We start from the raw sequence: 23,132 nt of genomic DNA, 5'->3' as shown, positions 1-23,132 counted from the left end.
GTGTTCCTTTGTTTGAATTTCCCGCCACTCGTTAGTTTCTATAGAAACTATATGGACACTAATCATCATCACAGCTGTTTGTCATTTTCTTCACCGTGTGTATGTTAGTTCCTCACCTTTACTCAGTGTTTGTCCGGTCTACGTTTATGTTAGCATCGGTGTTTGTTCTAAGCCGTCTGTGGATTACCTTTTGGATTTTTACTAAACTGTTGTTTTGAATCATCTTCTGCTGCTTCATTGTCTGCCTGCACCTTGCTGACAATAGGCCTATTGTTTATTTGAAGGAATTAAGAGTGCAGTGTTGTTTTTATCCTTGTATTGTTCAACTGGTTGAAGTTGATATGGGGTTTAGAAAGTAATAAGTAATCCAATGCTTTTTAGAGTAATTAGTACAGTAATCTAATTACACAGAATATGTAACTAGCAAACGAGAATCACTAAAATTATTAAATATATTTTGAGACAAAGGTCTTGTTAATGATTTTGATCAAGATAAAGGCTACAGTTTTTCAATAACGGAAGAATATGTAAAAGTATGGTATTTGGGGTAAAAGGCGCCCCTGCTGTTGGGGCTAAAGGTACAATAATTAACATGATGATAAACAGCTGGCTGACTTTACCATTTGTTGACGTGACATGGTTAGATTCAGATGGTAAATATATCAAGTTGGGTTAGGGTTAGAGACACCTTGGAGATAATCACCATATTTATAATAAAACCATCATATTTAAAAATATATGATTTTAATTGTATAATAAAATATAATTTATTGTTGACACTGTACATATATATTAAATTATTATGGGATCTCCTTCAGTGCTTTCAGAATTTTAGTTTCTGTATTTTTTAAATATATATTTTTATATTCACATATTATAATGACAGTATATTCAATGAACAAAAATTATGTAATCAAAAATGAACAGAAAATAGTACAAACTTTGTTAAAGTGATTGTTTTAAACAAGTATTAAGTTAGACTATATTAAGTTAAAAAATATTATTTTAGCTAAAGAATTTGTATCAATACTGTGTGCCTGTTGCCCCATGCTGATGAGCCTTACCCCGTGATCCATACTCACATTTATGATTTATTTTCACAGAAATCTGTTGTTCCATACATTTTCAATATATTTTCTGATATCATTCACTGTGGGTTATGGCTAGGGTTAGGGTGTGGGGGCTGGACGTCAAGCTCCACCCATTGGTTCTCCCATAGGGGAGTGGCTCTGCAACAGTGCAACTATACTGAGAAAATCCCCGAAATATTATTATTTTGCTGTAGAATCAGAATTACTTATCCAGTTATATTCATCGCAATGTTCGTTGTCATAAATGATCTGACAGAAATCATTATTTATCAGAAAATTATCAGATTTATTCAATGAAACATAATTGAGCAATGCATGTAGCCAGGCTACATACAATACAAAATAATACATTAGTGCCACATATGTCCCTGATTAATAGGTCAGAGCTGCTAAAGTGTGTCAGTTAATGAACGGCATTCTTCCTCTCCATCCGCTTCCGCGAAATATGATCTCATTAAATATTTTTCCTTTAATATGCGTCATTTCCCCACCATTTTTATCAATAACATGAAAAATAAGTACAGTAAACAATTGATGACTCCTATAAAATAGGCCTAATACAGAACCTGGCGAAAAGGAAAAAAGTGCCCGCAAGCAACATCCCAGTTTAGGATCTTCCACGTTTACACATCTGAACTCCTCCTACAAGAGCCCCCAACTCACTGTCGAGCCCTCACAAGCCTCACTCACAGACTACACTTTCCTTAAAATGCTACAGAGGATTGTTTTGAGTTTATTGCTGGCGACGTGGTTCTATGTGGACTGTAATCCAGGGCCGATCGATGATATTGCAGTTGAACGATATTTCATTCCCAAGCCGTGCGTCAGAGAAGTGAAATCCGGAGATTTCGTGCGTTATCACTATAACGGCACTTTTACTGACGGAAAACGGTTTGACTCTAGGTGAGATGATTCAGCCAAGTGTTTACTGAGTGATGTTCATTCTTTGCATCTTGCACATTACAATTTCACTTTTACTTTTTGCTTTTGTCATTAACTAAGGCATTGGCTTTGGTTTTCAATGTACCATGATTTTCTGGACATGCACCATTATGCTTTTTTTTTTCCTTTTTTTTTAATATTGTAAAAATAGGCTACTTTCATGATATTCTTTTAAGCATCTTTTGTAGTATTATGCAAATACTAGGTTTGTTCAAGATGGTTTACTCAAGTCTATTTAGCTAAAACTATATATCGCATATTCATATGGCTGTGTTTCAGACACTGGTGATCTTCATTCATACAGCTTTTTTGGTCATGGTGTATCATACGTGGACAAAAAAACCTTGGTTTTGGGCCTCCTCAGCCTCATGCATCTTTTCAAACTTAAATACAACTACTCCAATTATAAATTCCAGGATTTAATACATGATAGACATTGCAGCATTTATTTCCTGTAAGCTGCTTTAAAATGGTGTAGAGGTACATTGTCAAAAGAGCTACTTAAATAAAACAGGTTGTGTAAATAATACCCTTGTGTAAATACTTGTGTAAATACCCTTGATTGGTATTTCGTGATTTACAAAGTGTGTGTGTTTATGTGCTGCATGTCCCTTTGAGAATACATTTAAAGTAAGGTAATTTTCTCTTTTACTGCAGCTATGATAAGGGGGCTGCATTCTTTGGACAGGTGGGGCATAAGTGGCAGATTGCTGGTGTGGACAAGGGCATTCTGGGTATGTGTGTGAATGAGCGCCGGAGGATCACTGTACCCCCCCACCTGACCTACAGTAGCCAGGCAGCAGGTAATATACCCAAACACACCTTTTACATTGATAAAATGTACATACTAGTTCATTTCTCGAAATTGTAAAGCAGCCCAAAAAACTATTTTTGGACACACAAGTCTTACACACAGCCTTAAAAATGTTTTGGACTGGGCATTAGATATCAAAGCAAGTGTGTTCAAGCAAATTAAGCTAAAACTCCTGTCTTTTCACTTCTTTCTTCTTTTTGTGAAGCGCTTATTAAAATAATTGACATTTGGTTAAAGTACCCCCTGAAATTTTTAAGTTAATATTTCAATAATTTAGTGACACATTTGCATGTTCACAGTTCTCTGATGTCGGTTAATGGTCTCATGACAAGCAAATAAATTAATAAAATGTTTAATCTTTTATTGTTTTATTTGGACTTTATTGCTGGTAGTCTTTTTTTAGTTGTTATAGTGGGTGTAGTGTATACACTATAAATAAATTCATTACATTATGTATATGTGTATACATATAAGTGTATACACTATACATTCACACTGGTGTTTTAGGAACCCAATCAAATGTAATAACAATTATTATTATGTTCCAATTACCAAATGAATACAGAAATATATTACTGTTGTAAATTTTAATTGTACTGTAAAATATATATTTTAAAATATTTGATCATTATAATAATAATAATTGTATTTTACACTACATGTTACAAAACAAACTTTTTACAAAACAAACAAATTTCAAAGCCTTGAGCTTTAAACGATCCTTTTATTAAGGTGGAATACTACTAAAATGCTGTAAACTGCCCACAAAAATGTTGGAAATTATGCATATGTGTAAATAAAGTGAACTTTTTTAGTTTGCTGCATTTACAGTGAACAGAGAAGCTCTCAGATGCTGAATACACCTGCCCACAAAGGCACATCAGATCAGACTACAGTTTTTTAAATTAAATCGCAGCCTTTGATTTGATTATTGCCCTAAACAATATCACGACTCTCATGCAGCCCCATTTAATTATTTTAATTTTTCATTGGATATAATTATTAGTTTTTATCAACTCACAAACCTCTTACAGCTCCCTCACAAACCCCCAGAGGTTCGCAAACCACCATTCAGAAAGTTATGAATCACTAGCATTTGCGATCACTGAAATATGTATTCTTTCTGTGGCGTTTTAGGTGGTACAGTGCCGCCGGACACAACATTAGTGTTTGATCTGGTTCTACTAGACATCTTTAACAGGGCAGACCAGGTTCAGACCAAAGTCATCAGTACACCTAAAGACTGCAAGCGCTCAGTCATGAGGACTGACTTTGTGCGTTTTCACTTTAATGCGTCATTGCTGGATGGCACCGTGTTTGACTCCAGGTTAGTGCTACTTCATGTCCCAGTTACCTCAATTAATAATGATTGTTTTCAAACAAGTTTCCTGAACACTCCTGTCTTAAACTCACACTCTTCACTGAGCAATGTTTTGTTAGTACAACCCCCAGCTAACAGGGAGGGAACGTTCTCAGAACTCTCGCAAGGTTCTAGTAACAAAGTTAATCTGGTCTTTAATAGGGTTCTCAAAAATGTAGAACAAAAACATTACTTATACATCGTTCATGGAACGTTTTACCTAAAACGTTAAGTTGGGTGTTCGCCCAACATTTTTTAAATGTTACTCCTTGTTTCAGAATGTTTAGAGAACATTCAAATGTCACGTTCCCTTTATGTTTGCAAAATTAAAAAATGGAATGTTCCCCTAACGTTTGCATAACCTAGCAAAAAAAAAAAAGTTTTTTTTTTTTTTTTTTTAAACTGGAAGTTTTGAATGTTCAGAGAACATTCAGAAATAATGTTTTCATAATTTAATAGGAACGTTAGCAAAACGTTCTTAGAACATATTTTGTTAGCTGGATAGAGCCGCAGGGTTTAAGGTCCAAAATTTTCGTATGCGTTTTTTTCGCATTCGTCATTCAGTGGCTCTGAATTGTCAAAACACATCTCAAAAAGCTTGCTACGGATGCGAAAAACGCAGAAAATCGAACCCGATCAGAATTTTTTTATGACGAATGAAAGTTTCAGAGGCAGAGTATAAACGTGATTGACACAACGTGAGGTCGTATTAATTTTGTACATGCGAAAATTTCGGACGAGAATTTCGGACTCTGTGTGCAAGGACCTTTACACTTTTCTTGCAAATTACCTTACATATGGCTTAGCAGTAGTGGTCTTTGTACATTAAACTGGCATAAGATAATGTATTTTAACATTTAAAAACTAAAGTATCTATAGTGGACACACGCCATACATCAGATGTACCCAGTGTGAACTGTTGCACAGATGTATGTAGACTAATCTTATATGAGAATCTTGCAGCTACAAGCGTTCCCAGACGCAGGATTCAGTGGTTGGAGAAGGTTTGCTCATAAAAGGCTTGGATGAAGGGTTACTGGGCATGTGTGTGGGAGAAATACGACACTTCATCATCCCCCCATTTCTGGCGTTTGGAGAAAAAGGATATGGTAAGCAAGCAAACCATTTGCATGTGTATATAAAGAACATCCTATTCTTTATCAATTATAGATTTTAATTCAAATCTTGGAAATGGTTACATTCTTTAATGTTGGACTTTTCACACTTGAAATTGTGTCAATGCAATTCTGTTTTATCTTGTTCCATATTTCACACTGTTCATTCATTCCTGGGTAATGGGGTTTCCAGATTTCACACTGCACATTCATAAACCCTGGGTTCTTATTCGTTTATCAACAAAATGGATAACATTACAAAACGCAACCTGTTTTAGTAACTGCTTATGACTGGAATACACTACAAGATTTCAGATTATGATTCAGTCGGAGGATTTCAGATTTAGAACACATTTTGATTGACTACTTGCACACTGAGGTACAAATAACTACAACTAAGTATAAATAGTATCTAACATTATTTGTACTTGGTGTAAATAGTATTTATCGATATTGTACTTGGTGTAAATAGCCTCTGCCTTTTATGTCTGGTTCTCAAACCCTTAAAATGGTAAAATGGGTTCCACACACTTGTTTTCAGTGCTGCAACAGACTAGAAATTGAAATCCAAACAACTAACAGCCAAAAACTTCATTTCACAGACTTTTTGACCTTGAAACTCAAATCGATAAAGAAACAGTGAATTTTTCCAGGGTGATTTAAAAAAATCAAAAAGAAATAAATGGTTTAAGCTGTTTCAAGCAGTTTAAAACCGAGTGCCGGTCAAAACAACATGACTTTTCATTCGTTCTTTCATCCTTGCGTCTCTCTTTCCCTCAGGCACAGACATCCCTCCTCACGCATCAGTGGTGTATCACATTCTCCTGGAAGACCTCCACAACTCTAAAGATGACATCATTGTGGAGTTCAAGAAGGCGCCTGAACCATGTACACGCAAATCTGTTGCAGGCGACTACATCCGCTACCACTACAATGCCTCTTTTCTCAACGGCATCACGTTTGACTCCAGGTTTATTTCATGACTTTTTTTCAAATTTGATTTGTTTCCTTGTTGTTGGTTTTGCAGTAGATGTAGATTCTGATGTATTAACTCTAATATCACAGTTATCAGCACAACAAGACGTACAACACGTACATTGGACTGGGCTACATGATCGCAGGCATAGATAAAGGCTTGCAGGGTGTGTGTACAGGAGAGAGGAGAAGAATCATCTTGCCGCCTCACCTTGCGTATGGCCAGCAGGGGGCAGGTTAGATGATCTTAATGCATTTAAAGGACTAGTTTGCCAATGAAAGTGGAACGAAAGTGTGTGCATTTTGGTGCTAATTTGGTGTTTGGTGCTAATTTAAAAAGTTTTAAATATTAAAACTGTGTGAAGATGTGTGTGAAGACAGTGGTGTACAACAGGGTTAGACATTTACTTTTTCATTAATGGCCAATATTATATATTTTATGTCAAATCCTTCAATTTAAACAATTACTTCAGAACTGATCAATCAATCAATCAATCAATCAGAATACTAGTTACCAATTAAGTTTTATCAATCAACACAAAAAAAGCCATCTATATATAACCTTTATTTAAACAGGAAAAGTCCCATTGAGACACAGTCTCTTTTACAAGGGAGTCCTGTATAGCACGTTCAATCATAGAATCAATCTTCATCAATCATCTTTACACTGCAAAGGTGGAACAGAGGCTGCATTTGACAGCATTTATGTTTATGTACACGGACTGTTTAATACTGTTTAAGGTGGCATACATGTATTCACACAATTGGATAATGTAAATACCTTACATAAAGTAAATAAAAAAAAAACATTTCATGTTATGGCTGCAGTATTATGACAAAAATCATTATTGTCAATTATTGCTCTATTATAATAATGATTATTAATGTAGATTAAAAGAATACATTGAAACTTTTGGGGAAGGGACATGTCATATTCTGTCTATACTGTAAAAAAAGCTATGATCTGTTTATGAATTAGTTCATTGCTTTTTACTCATTAGAAAATAAATTGTATGTAAGTGTGAACTCGTGAATCAAAGAAGCTGCAAAACAAATCTGTTGCTGACATCGTATATGCTCTTTGTTTACGATGAGAGAATTCAAGAGAGTGCAGATTAAAAATTATGTCAGTGATAATGTTCACTGACATAAAACTTTGGCGTTTTCAGCGTTGACTAATCTGAACGCCTCTGACTGGCCATTGCATTCATAAGCTCAACATTAACCTTTGTGATTGGTTATAATGCTCAAGGTATAAAATAAATATAATGCAACGTGAGCAGATCTAATCAAATCAACACTTTTCATTAATTTTCACTTTAATTGTGTCAGCTGTAATAGATTTAGTTTAATTGTGTGGGGACTTTTTCATTATCTTGAATTTGGGGAGAGTTTTTGTTCATTTTGATGGCATTTTTACCCCAAAGCCACCAATCATTTCTGACCCTGGTATACACCCACATAAGACTGTATAATTTTCTATAAAAAAGTGTTTTAATAATGTATAGTGTGGGTCATCTCCATAAATATATTCACCATTTTGACATGGCCCACTGTTTCATTAAAGGTTTGGAGAGAATCCTCACACTCATTGGCTGCCACTAGTAGCCTAGTGTTGTTTGGTGAGACGAAAAGTGAATATTAGACAATGGAACATTTATTTTCGTGCTTTACCAAGAAGACAGTGAAGACAACGGGAGAATCAGTACCTGTACGTCCAAAGAAACAGAAAAGGTCTAAAGCCAAAAAGACGTACAAAAAACAGAAGCGCTAGTACTCTTGTGTGTATTTCAAAATTATATTAGTATACAAGTATATCAATAAATAATTAAACCACCAGAGTGCAGCATCCACCTCAATGATGCGACAGCAACCATACGGCATCAGAATGCCCATCTCACGTACCACCTTAGTGGTAGAGAGGAGACCGAGGGATGAAGCCAGTTAGTAGATGTAGGGATGTTTGGAGGTCTCCCATATAGATGCTGATCAGGCTCGGCCCTGCTTTTCTTCTCTAGGCGAGAGTTACAGAGTGAAGATAGATACTGGTAATTCCTGTTTGCATTCAAAATGTGAATATGCAGTAAGTGAAGCTCTGTTTTGCCCAGGTAAGGACATCCCAGGTTCGGCCGTGTTGGTCTTTGACATCCATGTGATAGACTTCCACAATGTCAAAGATCCTGTGCAGGTGGAGATCATGAATAAATCTGCAGGGTGTAATGAAACCAGTGAGGTGAATGACTTCATTCAGTACCACTACAACTGCTCACTGCTGGACGGCACATTGCTCTTTACATCGTGAGTTTCTATCTGTCTGTCTGTCTATCTATCTTCAATATTTATTAAATTATTCATGTTTTGAAGTGAATTCATAAAAACACAATGTGCTAATGGTTTTGTGATTTGTTTGTTGATCTTCGATCATTGTAGGAGCGACTATGAGGCCCCACAGGATGTCCTGCTTGGAGGGGGTAAAATAATTGATGGCCTGGATGAGGCCCTTAGGAACATGTGTGTGGGAGAGAGACGAACAGTTCTAGTGCCGCCACACCTTGGACATGGAGAGAAAGGAGGTGTGTCTTATCTTGTGTGTCTATAGCCCCTTTCACACAGAGATTCTGGAAAATACACAGTGATTTTCTGGAATCTGTGAGTGCGTTCACACATCTCGTAAAGATCCCGTAAAGACACGTGACATCAGGATGTGATGTGTAATGTACGCGTCGAATGATCTCAGCTTCAGTGTGGATAGTAAGGAGATCCCTGGTCTCTGCTTCATTCCAGTTTGCAGAAATTTTTTCGTTCTTTCTTTGTTGATGACGAACACAAACTTTCTTCGAAGAGCAACAGAGTTGCATGATAACTACGACATTGCGATGGCACGTGTGTCATCACTACAATGCCACTACACCCCTTATGGCATTGGTCCTGGCTTTTGTTCCAGGACTGATCCCGGCAATGTTACTAGGTCCCCATCCCGGCATCGATCCCTGCATCAATCTCGGGATGTGTTAGCGTTCACACAGAAGGCACTCCAGCAAATTTAACGGCAATTTCCCGGGATTTCCAGGACCCTGTGAAAGGGGCTTATGTCGTACGCTAATGTAAACCGGTGTTGACCGACTACCTTTGCAAATAGGAACAATGCCACTTTAACACTAGCTCATGTGCTGTGACACCCCAGACAGCAATAGTGCCGGCCTTGATCCAGCCCACATCTGGACCGTGTGGAATCCACATGTTCCAGATGTGGGCCGGATCTGGGCCGACACTATGTTGCTGTCTGGGACTGAAATGTTGTAAAAGTCAGTGTTGACAGAATAGGTTGACAGAATAGTGAATAAGGTTAAATACTTGACACTGTAAAATTGGGAGCGGGCTATGACAATGAGCCACATACGTCCATAATGGAAACACCATGTGCTGATCAGTAAATGACACATAACAGTTTAACTTGATTAACTTGAGAAGGGTGAATATGACAGAAGGACGCCCCATCAGAGATGTAGGATAATAACCTTGTTGAGACTTGTTGGTTGCAAGTGAGCTTGCACATTATATAGATAGTGCAAATATAATGTTTGTAGGCTGAAGAGGACCAACTGCCCAGCATTATTTAGCTATCTTCTAAAAGTCTTTTATTTACGGCTGATGTAGCTGTACCTATCCTAAAGGAGTGCCCGGTGTAGTCATGAGGAGAAGTGTCAGATCTTTAATACTTTAATGAGGTGTTGACTGAAGCGCTGTTGAGTCATGGTCACCTGAGGTCTGAGATTGACATTTAAGATTTTGAATCATTAAAGAAAGAGGACAGAAAAGGAGTGTTCACTTTGTTAATGATGATCAAGTGGCTGTGGTGTGGGCCAATTAATCCGTTATAGAATGTTTAAGAAAAAGGGGAAACAAGCTAGAAGAGAAGGGAATATCGGTGAACCCTGGCTACAACTCGAGAAGTGAAGATCGCAAGTACTCACAACAAAGAAACCCATGAAAGGCTAAGAGGAAAACTGCCTCCAAAGGAGTATCAGTATAGGGAGAAAAATAACCTACTCTGCTCTGAGAACAGAGATCGTCCTATGTTAAATGTCCAAAGATGTTGGAAGCCGTTTATCGGGAAGAGAAGAATATTTCCTAATACTTGTGTGAAGAAGACGAACTGAGGATTTGGAGAAGAGGCTGAGGTAGTCTGAGCGCATCTGACGGAAAACTGGATCATCTCCACCAATTTGTGGATAGAGGAAAATTTCAAGAAACAGACATTAAAAGCAGAAAGTGGAAAAAGTGCAGACAGTGGAAACGAGAACTAGAAATAAAGGTCTATTACTGTATGTGACTGAAGAAAGGAGGTGAACTGAAACATGCCAAGTCATCAGATTTGAGGGTAGAGGGGGATACAATTCTAAATCATTTATAATAATAAATATATAAAATATAATAGTGTGTGTGTGTGTGTGTGTGTGACTTTTTATATTTTTTGGAGTCTTCAAACAGCAAAAGAAAAAGGAACACTGTAATATAGAGTTAATGAATTCTTGTCAAATGAAACATCATTGCCCTGTTCTCTTGTTTTCCTAGCTGGTATTGTCCCTGGGAGTGCAGTGCTCCGGTTCGAACTGGAGCTGGTGTCTCTGCAGAAGGGAGTTCCTGAAGGCTACCTGTTCGTTTGGCTCGAAGATAGTCCAGTTCAGCTCTTTGAGGCTCTAGACATCAACCAGGACCAAAAGGTCCCTTTAGAGGAGGTCAGTTTACAGATCTTGTAGGGCCCAATGAAATCCATTTGAGTTTTTCTGGACTCTGTTTAATCCACCCATTTCCTAATAAGCCGTTTCCTAGTAAGCGTTTTACATTATGGGAGGCACTTCCGGTTTGTGGAAGTTCCACTCAAAAAGACAGAAACAAATCATTTCAAATCATAAGGTTGCGCTAAAAATAATCCTTATCCATCAGTTTGACTGAATGATCTATTGTCAGACATCAGGAGAATCATGTAACCCTTTTTAACACAATGCTTTATAACGTAACAGTATCTTAATGTGATATACTGTATAACACGGCAAGAGCTCTTTTCAGTCGCTAAATTCTTTTCCTCCTAATTCTTTCTTTTTTCCCCCCTTTGTATTCTGCTGTAACAGTATGAAAAAAGACAACATATACAGCGTTGTGGTCTGCTCTCTCGATTTAATTTACGATATATCCCATGAATAATTCACTGCAGTACACTTGTTTTTCTTCCCCAAATCCTCACATCTCTTTCCAGGTTTGTTTTCACACGAATGCTTTAAAATGTAATTGTCTCCCTTTTTCACTTCTGATCCCTATTGTTTACTGTAATGTTTCTAAAGCAGGTAAATACAATATTTATTGTCTGTCAAAATGACAGAAATAATTTTGAAATATTAAAGGTATAGTGGAGGATCTTTCCGAATTTTAGATAAGACCCGCCCTCTCCACTTTTTGAATAAGTTTGATTGATTCACCAGAATGAATGACAATTAGGAGGACCAATAGTATAGGTGATCCACCCGGAAGTAAAAAATCCTCCGCTATACCTTTAAGTTACTACCATAATTTGCGCAAAGCATCATGGGGCATAGGAATTTTAGCAATCATAAAGCATGTCTAATTAACTGAAATCATTAAACTTATATAACTTTACAACAATTTATTAAAAGGATAACAAAAATTCCATTTTTTTTTTTTTTCACAAATTCCGTTTTATTTTTCACAAATTCTGTTTTTTTGTTTTATTTATTTTTTGTAATGGATTTTGTTTTAATGGTTACATAAATTTAAATAATCAAAAAGAATGTCTAATCATAAAACTTTTAACAAGTTATTATTATTTATCTTTTCAATAATAAGGCCCTATTAAATATTTTAGTTTTTCAGAAATTTTGTGTTTTTCTGGATTTATGTTTTGATACAAATTTATTATCATAAACGGTGGTAATCAAATGAAGACATAAAAATGTAATGATTTTATAATTATTATTATTACTTTGACAAATCCATTCTACTGTACAATAGTAATATATTTCTGTCACAATTTCTTCAAGTTAAAATGAACTTTTATTTTGTTTTATACAGTTATCTTTAAGACCTTTGATTTTCACATTCTAATACTAAACTCACTGACTTGACTAGTTACTGTAAGTATAGTTACAGTGCTAGATATCTTGCACTACTAAATTAGCATTTTCTTTACTATTGCATTATTGTATTTACCTCTTGGCTCTGTTTTCTTTTCAGGGTACATGTTCTTTGCACTTAAATGCTTGTTTTATAAAGTGTCACAGTCTTTGTTAGGAAAGCAATGATTTAGTTTTAAACCTCACTTTCCTACCATGTCTCTCCACAGTTTTCACAGTTCATCAAACAGCAGGTATCAGAAGGGAAAGGTCGCCTGAAACCAGCTCAAGATGCGGACAGTGTCATCGCTGACATGTTCAAGAATCAGGACAGGAACGCTGATGGTCTGATCACTCTGGATGAACTCAAACTAAAATCAGATGAAGACGCAGAGAAAGCACGTCACGAAGAACTGTGAAACATACACAAACACGTGAATGTACATGCATTCAGACAGAGAACAAAGCAACAGATTCATAATCCTGAGGCTGAAAACCAGACCAACAAGCTTTCCAGTATTAAAAGTGTACATTTGATTGTTACATATTTTTATACTTTTAGACATAAAGAAATTCAGATCTCTAAATGCATTTGTCCCATTGAATAAAAGTTCCAAACTAAAGTGTTTGCAAACATTTTGTTTTGAAATGGAACATCACGACTACACTTGACAAAATGATTCTTCAAGTGAGCTATTTTTGTTTACCTTTTTTGGACTGAAAATAAGTGAGTTTACTTTGACTAAGTTTTTATGGACTTCTTAAAGAAATTATACTTTGCTAAATGAATACCTAAATAGGGGAAAAAATAGTATGGTAAGTAATAAACTATAAGTATGATGTTAAATTCACTTTACAGAAAGTATACTTGCAGTATAACAATTCATAAACTAGTAGTTTACTGAGAGTATACTTAAAAGTACATTTTTATAAACTAAAAAGTGGGCTAGTATATTGCTAACAGTACCTATTTCCCTTGTAGTATAGTTCACATTATAGTTGCAATACAAAATAAATACTTGGATGTAAACTAATTGTGTACTCAAAAGTTTACATAAACTTTTATAAACTAAAAAGTAGACAAATTTAGACCCAATAAGTACTGAAATAGTACACTTACAAGTATATTAGTATTTTACAATACTTTCTACATGATGTATACTTGGTTAATATAATTGGACTTAAGTTTATTTTTTTTAAGGGTTCTTCATGCATGATGGATTTGTTCAATCTTCCTATTATAATGCTCTTCTGTGATGGATAATTTTCCAGCTATACATATTTTCAGTGGGAGAATGTAGATGTTTTAATCCTATAAGAAGACAACCTGTTGGATGTAGTGTTGTTTAATACGGTACCATTCTGCCTTATTATCTTTGCATTGGTTTCTATTGGACTTTCTGTATATAGATTTGTGTCCACTTTTCGCCAAATATTAAATATTTAAATGAAAAATACACTTAAATGCCAAATGGTCTGCTCAGTATGCTCATGTAACATTTCTGGGAAAAGTCTGGGCATTAATGAGTTAATGTGAAACAGACTGTGTCAAGGAAAACTCCCTAAGATGTTTAGATAGTTGAAGAAACCTTGGAACCAAGACTTAATTTGACAAATAGAGTTCCAGCAGGCAACACTGATATTTTCACCAAAACTCAATGCCCCGGTTCCACATACAGGTCTTAGATTAAGCCAGAAGTAGCAGTTAGTTAAATTAGGATTTGTACACTGCCTTAAAAAATAAATTAAAAAAATGGCAGAGCTATTTCAGTGCAAGTTGCTTTCAGTTAAGACAGCCCAAACATGAATTTTAGTCTGGGACTAGGCTTAAACCTTGTCTGTGAGACCGTGCAAATGTCTGAGGTCCTCTAACTCAAACCCTTTGGCTGTAATAATTAACTTTCTATTGCAAACTTTGTAACCTTGCTTGAGGGTGATGGATTATAGAATGATCACAAAATCAAAACTATCTGACTATTTACTTGTTTGTCTTTCCTGGTTTTATAGTATGGATTGATTCATCAGCCAAGTTACTCCACACTAATTCTCTGTTTGTTCTATACTTGGAACCTAACAAGTATCCAATGTAATGTAACTGATAAAAGAGGGCTGACATGCTCAGATGCTGCTGCATTTTGACCCGACTGAAGCTTGTTGCACCTTATAGTAATCTATTTGAAGTTTTTCACACTGCTAATCATACAATTTTTAGCGTCGAACACTGACTACTGTAACAGAGAAGATTCTCTAAGCATCTGTAGAAAAGATTCAACTTAACTATTATTTTCTTTGTCATTTCATCATATTATTTCCCATACTAGTTTGATACTCAAACCAGTTTGGAAATAATCATATTCTATCTGAAAATGCCTCAATCAATCCATAATTAACACTGTAGTGCAAGTTACACTGCATCATAAAACATTTTAGTAAACGTAAAAGTAACAGCACTTCAAAGGTGAGAATCAACTGGGCAGAAGAACGACTCGTGGACAATATCAGATTTTTAATAAATATTTATTGCAAATCACTGAGATCCACAACATGTGCATACTTTATAACACATGCAACAAAACTATACTCGCCCTTGAAAGACTTTACAACAGCGAGAACGGGACAAGGGAACATCCCAGCCTTGCTACTCTTATCGTCAGACACTTTCTCCATCGACACGCACACATACACACCCCTTTCCTCTGTGCATGAAGGAAAGAAAACTGATAGAGTTTAAACACTATTAAACCACATCTCAACATGAGAGACACAAAACGTACATTTCCCAATGAGTAAATACAATATCTACGATTCTACAGTCTCCAATATGCAGGAAAATGTTTGAAAAAGGCTTATTAATGCATGTTCAATCTTTTTTTTTTTTTCTCGTATGCTATGACTATGAAACTGCACAAGTCAAGACGAGAGCTATAGATACATTGTCAAAAGCCATTTCTATCTTGCATTTAGTGAAGATTTTAACATCGCAGCGTAACATTAGGTCAGCTAAGATGACATTCTTTAAGACTTTGGTATGGACAACAATGACATAAAATGTTCTTCACGCAAACATTCTGAATGTTTAAGCTGGTCTTGATGGTGCCAATGATTGCTTCACAAGTTTTCACCCAGTGAAGTGCACTGAGATTTCTTGTAAGACACTAAACATCACGCATTGAAAAAGATAAGAGAATGTAAAAAGAATAAAAAATATTATGATAATAAATATATTTTGTAATAAGGACAAGGATGCAGTAATGGTACCATCGGTATGAACTATATAATAATTGGGAATGTACAACAGTTCACTGAAAAAAAAAAAAATGAAAAAAAAATAATATTGTTCAAATCAAACGTTAACAATTATTGGCAGGAATTGCATGACAGAACACAAACCAATGTCTTAGAGGTGGCTAAAAATATTAATAAAAAAAACATGAAATTAAGGAAATCGAGAGATCTCGAACTGGCACAGACTGTGAGACTGATGACAAAATAATTTTGAAAGGTTGTAATGGTCATGCACACACTGAGGTAATGGTTCCTTGACTTTATTCTGAACATGTCTGGTTTTGCAACTGTATAATGTGTAGCCTTCACACGTCAATAACTGATGCCATAACTCCATAACTAGGAAAAATAACAAATATAATCAAATAAAATGATAAGAATATAGATTAAGACGAAGGCTAATGCTGAAATTAAGTGCTTGTAGTTGTGAAGAATGCATTTTTTTACAAATACAGCCAAAGACTGTGAAAGCATGGCATTCAAGTGCAAAACAAACCAAATCATCACAATTAAGACCAGGAACTAATAAACAAAGTGAGGAGAATGAAGATGCAGTGGTTCTTGTAGTAACTCATGGTTTGCTCAAAAAATGTGAACGGTTTTGAACTGCCAATTCATTACAGCAGGACACTGTCACTCCCTGCAAAATAATCGAAAACCCCACAAATGTAGATGACAACCATCACCACATGGAACGTTATGACTAAGGTAAATTAAGTGCAGCGTTCTGCAACTTGCCGACAACGGGAATAAGGCAAATTCATGCAACGCCATGAAACAATGTTTCATGTGTACGGATATTAACAAACATATCTTTTTTAAATATTTATAGGAATCTATTATTCAAACAGTCACAATGAAAATACTCACTTCTTTATCAGCATCAGCCATTTCATTCACTCTCCCAGTGATGAAATGTCACAAGTAAACAAATAACACACATTTGAATGAGAATGGGATCATGGGAATGCTATATTATCACATTTTTTTTTGCAGCAGTTCTTCTATTGAGCAATAAAGGCTCTCAGCATTCAATCTGCGATTGTAACTGCCTGCGTAGAGTTAACGTGCGACGATGCAACTGCTGCATTTGCTGCATACGGTCCCTCTGCCGTGCCAAATTCTGTGGCATTGGGTAGCGCTGACACCCATAAAGAAAGCGGTAGGGAATGCGCACGTGGCACGCTGTGGCACGACAGCGAGGTTGAGGCATGGGCGGCAAAAGCATCCAGCGCTTGCGCTCAGCGCAATACCGATACGCCTCTTTTCGATACTGCTTATCCACATCGTCACTGTTCTTCCAGCCACCAATCACAAACACATCATCACCAAGATAGCAGATAGCTGCCCCTTCAATACTGGTAACTTCTGGCGGAAGACTCTCAAGAATATCATCAGAGATCCTTGCGGTGATCTTCTGCCGAGCTGCTTCATCACGTACGTTGGTATAACTCTTGGGACAGCAGGAAGCTGTGTGGTAGAAGTTAGTCGACGCCACAGCCATTTGGAACAAGCAGTAGTTGTCGATAAGTGGTAAGGAGTCAACTTCCTGCCATTGGCGACTGTCGGTGTCGTAGCGAGTAGTGACTGTCTTCAACCCGTCATCGCTGTCGGTATCTACGGGTGTTCGCGCCGTTACGTAAACATATCGATCTTCGACACTAATGGCTTTGACGTCTCTTAAAATCTTAGGGGCAGATTCTAGGTTGTGCCACTTGTCTTGGTCAGGTTCGTAGACGCTCACATCCTTGAAGCCGGGGCTGAAGTTGCCATGACCACCAATACTATACAGAATATTTTTGATGCAGGTGAGCCCAAAGGAATGCTTTCGTGTGGTGAGGTTGCTCACTTGTTCCCAGGTGTTGCGATTTGGATTGTAGCGCTCCACCGTCTTGGCAAATCCTGGTTCCATGGACCCAGCCACGTATACATGTGTATCAGTGGCAGCAATAGCGTGACCATCCAGATGGTTATGGATGTGTGGCAAATTGACCCAACGGTCCTCGTATACAAAGTACCCTACGCACTCACTCAGGTAGTCGCCACCTTCAGAGACCCCACCGACTACCATGATTACATCCATGTTCTGGCCAAATCTTGGTTGGAACGTGGCCATATATGAGGCCCAGAACTCTGTATCTGCAGATTTGAGGTTTTCGAAGCGGATCGCATGACCCTCCACAGCCTCTGACACAAGCTGTAGGCAGGCTGCGTTCTGTGCGACCAATGGCTCGTTCTTCACAACTCTCGTAAGATAGGTCGGCTTTATCTGTGGCAGCCTGAGGAGACGAAAGAGCTCCTCAAAATACTTCACGCGTTCTTCTGAGCTCTTCTGAACCCATTTGACCACAGCATCAAACAGAACCTCCTCAGAGTCAACTGTTATCTCTGCGTCAGACAGCCAGTCTCTGACCAGGTGGAACGGAAGCGTGTAAAATTCCTCATCCTGAATGACTTTGTGAAAGTTGCGACGAATCATGTCAGCAGCACGCAAGGCCAACTGATCCAAAGTGTACATGTGTGCAAGGCTATGGACGGCCACACAGTTGCCCAGGCTGAGCTTCCTCTTAAGAAATTCTCCACAAAAATCTTTCAACTGCACAAGCAAGAACCTGAGAGTGGAAAAGAAAATAGATTATTTTAGGTCTTACAAAAAAAACCACAACATTACAGGCAAGACATATAATATTTGTTCTAGTAGTCAGCTGGGGCTGGGCATTATGATGACATCGAGGGAATGATAATTAAAGTGTCCAATTACACTTACAGAGATTTTGCTATACTGTTTCACGGTATGCATATGATGATTAAAATAAGTGTTATTAAATGCAAAGCTGTGAAAAGAACTGACACACATTTTAAGTGCTCAGAAAGTCACCTATCTTAGAAAGCATGCAATCCAGAATTCAGTTGCGCTTGAACGGTCAACATTACAGAACACCGTTAAAATGACTGTATTGGCGAGTATTCACGTTGTGTGAACGTATAGAGAGTTGGGAATGAAAATGGATGTGTTTCAGTACATTAGATCCATGCTGCTGTCACTTAAAGGATTAGTTCAGCCCAAAATGAAAAAATTCCTAATAATTTACTCACCCCAATGACATCCAAGATATCCATGTCTTTGTTTCCTCAGTGGGAGAGAAATTATGTTTTTTGAGGAAAACATTTCTGGATTTTTCTTCTAACAATGGGCTGTACGCGATCACAGCTGAAGAAGAGGTTGTTATCTAGCGAAACGATAGGTCATTTTCCCAAAAAAAATTATAATTTACCTTCGATAGTTCGGATTGAGCTGAAAAAGTCTATAAATTCTAATTTTTTTGTTTTGAAAATGACCTATCGTTTCGCTAGATAACAACCTCTTCTTCAGCTGTGATCGCGTACAGCCCATTTAAACACTTCAAAGACTTTTGAAACTGCATTGATTTGGACTTAAAAACGATGGTAACCAATGAAGTCCATTGTTAGAAGAAAAATCCAGAAATGTTTTCCTCAAAAAACATAATTTCTCTCCAAAGAAAGACATGGATATCTTGGATGGCGTTGGGGTGAGTAAATTATTAGGAAATTTTCATTTTGGGGTGAACTAATCCTTTAAGACCTAATGCACTAGGGCTGTGATAAAAATACTGATTTCTCGATTTTTCTCGATTTTAGAATCGATCTTTCAGTCCATGCTGTTTTCAGTGGATGAATGAACAAAACTCCCATCCAATAAATCGCAATAAGATTGGTGCTTTGTTACTTTGACAGAATTTGAAAGCTGAGACTTCTATTTTATTATGAAATTCAAACAATAAATACAATTTTTGATGCTCTTTAATGTGGATTGACTGTAGCGCAAGCGAAAGCACAGAGCATACATGAACTGATCAATTCTCAATTAATTCTTTACTGCTAGTTATAGCATGAAAAAAAAAAAAAACATGAACGGATATCAGAAGTTTTAGGTACAGAAGATACAGTACAACTTGCAGAAATCTGTATCATGTCTCAATCTGTGTTTCATTTGCAGGAAGGCATCAATAAAACAGCTTGTAAACAATATGTCAAGTAATGTTACATTTACCTCAGAAAAGTCATTCGACGTACATACACTCAGCTAAAAAAATTAACTCAGGAGCATTATGGTCACTACATAGGCTATTCATTGTAATTTTACTCAACCTGCTCTTCAATATTTAATGAAAAAAATCCAACGTTTTTTATGACAGAGAATATATAAATGTTTATATTTCAAATTGTCATTAAAAAGTTATTATAATATCATTATTATAAACCTTCCCTTTGTGTAATTTAAATGAAAGTAGCCTGAACAAATCAGTTATTTTTAACCTGTAATGTACCAACTGGGGTTCCCTGTATAATTTACAGGATTAGTTGACATTTGTTTCAATTTCCCATGTACTGTACCTGATACATACCCCAATTAATCTATATTGAATTTAATCGTAATCTGAAATTAATCAAATCACAAGCCTGTGAATCGGAATTGAATCGAATTGTGAAATGTGTGTCAACATCCAGCCCTATGCATGAATCTAATGCACTGACGCGTTATTTTTCTTTCCCATCTCTTTATATTCACAGCAGACGTTCACCTAATATACCTGCTGCTGTCTATGTTGATAATATTAATCAAACAGCAAAAGACAAAGATAATCCCTTATCACTTATTAAATTTCTTACTTGAATATAGCTATTGCACTTGATAAAGTAAAGCACTGTTTATTTCATTTGTATTTTTCTTGTATTGTATTTGTCCAATTGTTTGTTATTATTTGATCTTATTTTTACTAAAAAAGATAAAATACCCAAAATAAGTTTATCATGACGTTATAGTGAAATAAGATGTGTGTCATATCATCCACCCAAACTTGACTATACACATCTAGGGTGCACAAACCTGAATAACAAGGTAGCCACAATCTGCAGGTAGATCATTTGATTTTGTTAATGCAGTGTATAAGATCACCGAATTCCGCAAAATTATGTCAAAATGCCCGTCTCTGCGAGTATCCTCGTCGCTTATGTCTTGAACCCCCACCTGTCCCCCGCAAAATACCGCAAGCAGCTACGATGCCAAAAAAAAGCTGTTTGAAGGTGCCATGGTGATGCCCAAATGCGTCGGACATGGACTTTTTCTATGATGCCCAATGTGCATTTGAGTGATCAGACATACCAAAAAAAAAACAAAAAAAACAACAACCGCTGTCTAGGTAACGTTAGGTAGCAGGGTTTTGACACAACTATGGCCTGCATGCCTGTCTCTTTCTCTCTATCTCTCACCTGTCTGCCAGCTCCAGCACCTCATGCACATTGGCGGTGCTCACTCGGATCTCGCCCGTATACATGAACTGGATTACGCTCTCCACCGTCTCCTGGTCGAGGCCTGCCTCGCTGCTCCACTCCTTCATCTCCACCCGCCGCGTCACCGACTCCGAAAACTGACCACCGAGCAGCGGCGTGAAGTAATCCGTGGCCGCGGCCAGTACTGAGCGGTGTGCGGTGAACTCGAAGCTGTTGGCGGCTCCTGGAGAGCTGCTGAACGCCAGCGTCACGTCGCAGAAGAGCCCGAGCTTCCGCTGCTCGTTCTGCCGTCGGGAGAGCTCTGAGCAGTGGGTCGCGGAGGCGAACTCCTCGGCCTCCTCGGACTCTCCGTCTCCCGATAGAGAGCTCGCCGAGCTCGGACTGCCGCTGTTCCGGCTAGCGTCCTCAGGGTTCGGGGCGGCTGCGGCCATCTCGGTGTCCGCGCTGTCGGTTCGTAAAGTGCGCAGTATTTTGAGGTGGTGGAGCACACTCAAACACACACACTCAAACATAAACAGCGCTCAACATGCACATGCGCACACATACACCATACAACGCAGGAGTTGACGTTACAGGAACTGACGCGAGACATGAGGGGCAGATCTGGGAACGGATAAATAAAGAAATAGCAAAAGAAGAAGAAGAAAACAAGAGCAAAAATCCAAAGCATGATTAAACGGTAACGGTATATTGTTTAGAAAGAACATGGGCATATAAATGTGTATATGTAATGTACACACACACACACACTGAATTCTAAATTCTAATTTAAATTTAAAAACGCGTCTGGTTTTTGACACATTTTTAGTGAACAAATCTACCGTTCTGTCATATAAGTTAGGTCAAGCTCCACCAATAAACATAACTTTATTTTTTAGAGCTTTAGATAAATTTGAGTTTGGCCCTAATTTTATTGGTGTTGTTAAAACCTTATACAAACAGATGTGTCTCTCTTGCCAATGGTACTTCTCCCATTTTATGTTTACAGAGGTATTAGGCAGGGGTGTCCCATCTCCCCTTTTTTGTTTTTACTGGCTGCAGAATTGTTAAATGTGGTGAATTGTGCGGCTATTGAAGGAATTCATATTGAAGAGGAAAAGTTAAGTCAACTAGCTGATGATGCATGCATCTTTTTAAAGAATCAATGCCAAGTAAGTAAAGCCTCTGGGCTAGAAATAAATACTAAAAAAGTGAAATAATGTTTATACACAACTCAGATGTGACCTCTATTGATGGAATATTAGTAAAAAATGTTGTTAAATATCTTGGTATTTATATTTGTAAATCTGCCAAGGAGAGAATTTCTCTGAATTTCCATCCTAAATTAGATTCTGCCAAAAAGATTTTTAACTTATGGTTACAAAGAGACCTTACAATATATGGCAGGAATTTCACGCTTTGTTTATCCTTCTATATCCCTTTATGTTGATTCTGTCACCTGTAAATCTATTGACTCTTAATTTTAAATTTATATGGAAAAATAAAGGGGAACACGTCAGCAGGAAATCTTTAACTCAACCATACTCAAAGGGAGGTTTGAATGTTTTAGACTTTTTTTTACCTTAAAATAAACTGGTTGAAAAAATGTTTAAAGGGGAACTCTTTAAACATTTTCTGGATTCCTAATTTGATTTGTAAAAGATGTGGAAATGTACATTTTTTGCTTTCTTGTGATTTTAAATGTAAGAGACTATACCTATGAAACTTTCAGACTTTCATAAGCAAGCTCTTGTGTCATGGAAGCTGATCTTTAAACACAATTTTTCTCCTCATAACATATGGAACAATCAATATAAATTATATTATCAGCCCGGAAATCCTTTTTCTTCCCTGATTGGTTTAATAAGGGCATTGTTTTTGTCTCAGACTTAGTAAACAATAGTGGAGACTTATATTCTTATAAAGATGTTATTGAACTATGGTTTAAATGTATCAAAATGGAACTACATTAAGCTTACAAAGATTATTTGTTGTTTTTGGTGAAATCTTATAAATCATATGGTAATTTGAATATGAATGTCCCTCAACTATTTATACAAGGCATAAATATCCTGGATGTTAAATGTACAAATAATTTTTAAGAAACGTTATCACTGATAGTAATAGTTC

General features: G+C 36.9%; 2 protein-coding genes across 2 annotated transcripts; one reads left to right on the top strand and one right to left on the bottom strand.

Moving 5' to 3' along the window:
• Positions 1 to 1,589: 1,589 nt before the first annotated feature.
• On the top strand, positions 1,590 to 13,048 carry fkbp10b (FKBP prolyl isomerase 10b). The gene is made up of 10 exons (XM_084134894.1): positions 1,590 to 1,994; positions 2,691 to 2,836; positions 3,985 to 4,174; positions 5,171 to 5,316; positions 6,103 to 6,292; positions 6,388 to 6,533; positions 8,406 to 8,595; positions 8,728 to 8,870; positions 10,873 to 11,036; positions 12,656 to 13,048. Exons 1-10 carry the CDS (start codon positions 1,801 to 1,803, stop codon positions 12,842 to 12,844), a joined length of 1,698 nt encoding a protein of 565 aa, XP_083991020.1. The 5' UTR covers positions 1,590 to 1,800; the 3' UTR covers positions 12,845 to 13,048.
• A 1,878-nt stretch (positions 13,049 to 14,926) lies between these two features.
• On the bottom strand, positions 14,927 to 21,578 carry klhl11 (kelch-like family member 11). The gene is made up of 2 exons (XM_084135949.1): positions 21,003 to 21,578; positions 14,927 to 18,322 (listed from the first exon to the last, which is right to left on the bottom strand). Exons 1-2 carry the CDS (start codon positions 21,533 to 21,535, stop codon positions 16,735 to 16,737), a joined length of 2,121 nt encoding a protein of 706 aa, XP_083992075.1. The 5' UTR covers positions 21,536 to 21,578; the 3' UTR covers positions 14,927 to 16,734.
• Positions 21,579 to 23,132: the final 1,554 nt, after the last annotated feature.

The sequence above is a fragment of the Abramis brama genome (assembly GCF_963993115.1).
Source record: "Abramis brama genome assembly, chromosome: 14".
Classification (NCBI taxonomy): domain Eukaryota; kingdom Metazoa; phylum Chordata; class Actinopteri; order Cypriniformes; family Leuciscidae; genus Abramis; species Abramis brama.
This window is presented reverse-complemented; position numbering and strand designations above follow the sequence as displayed.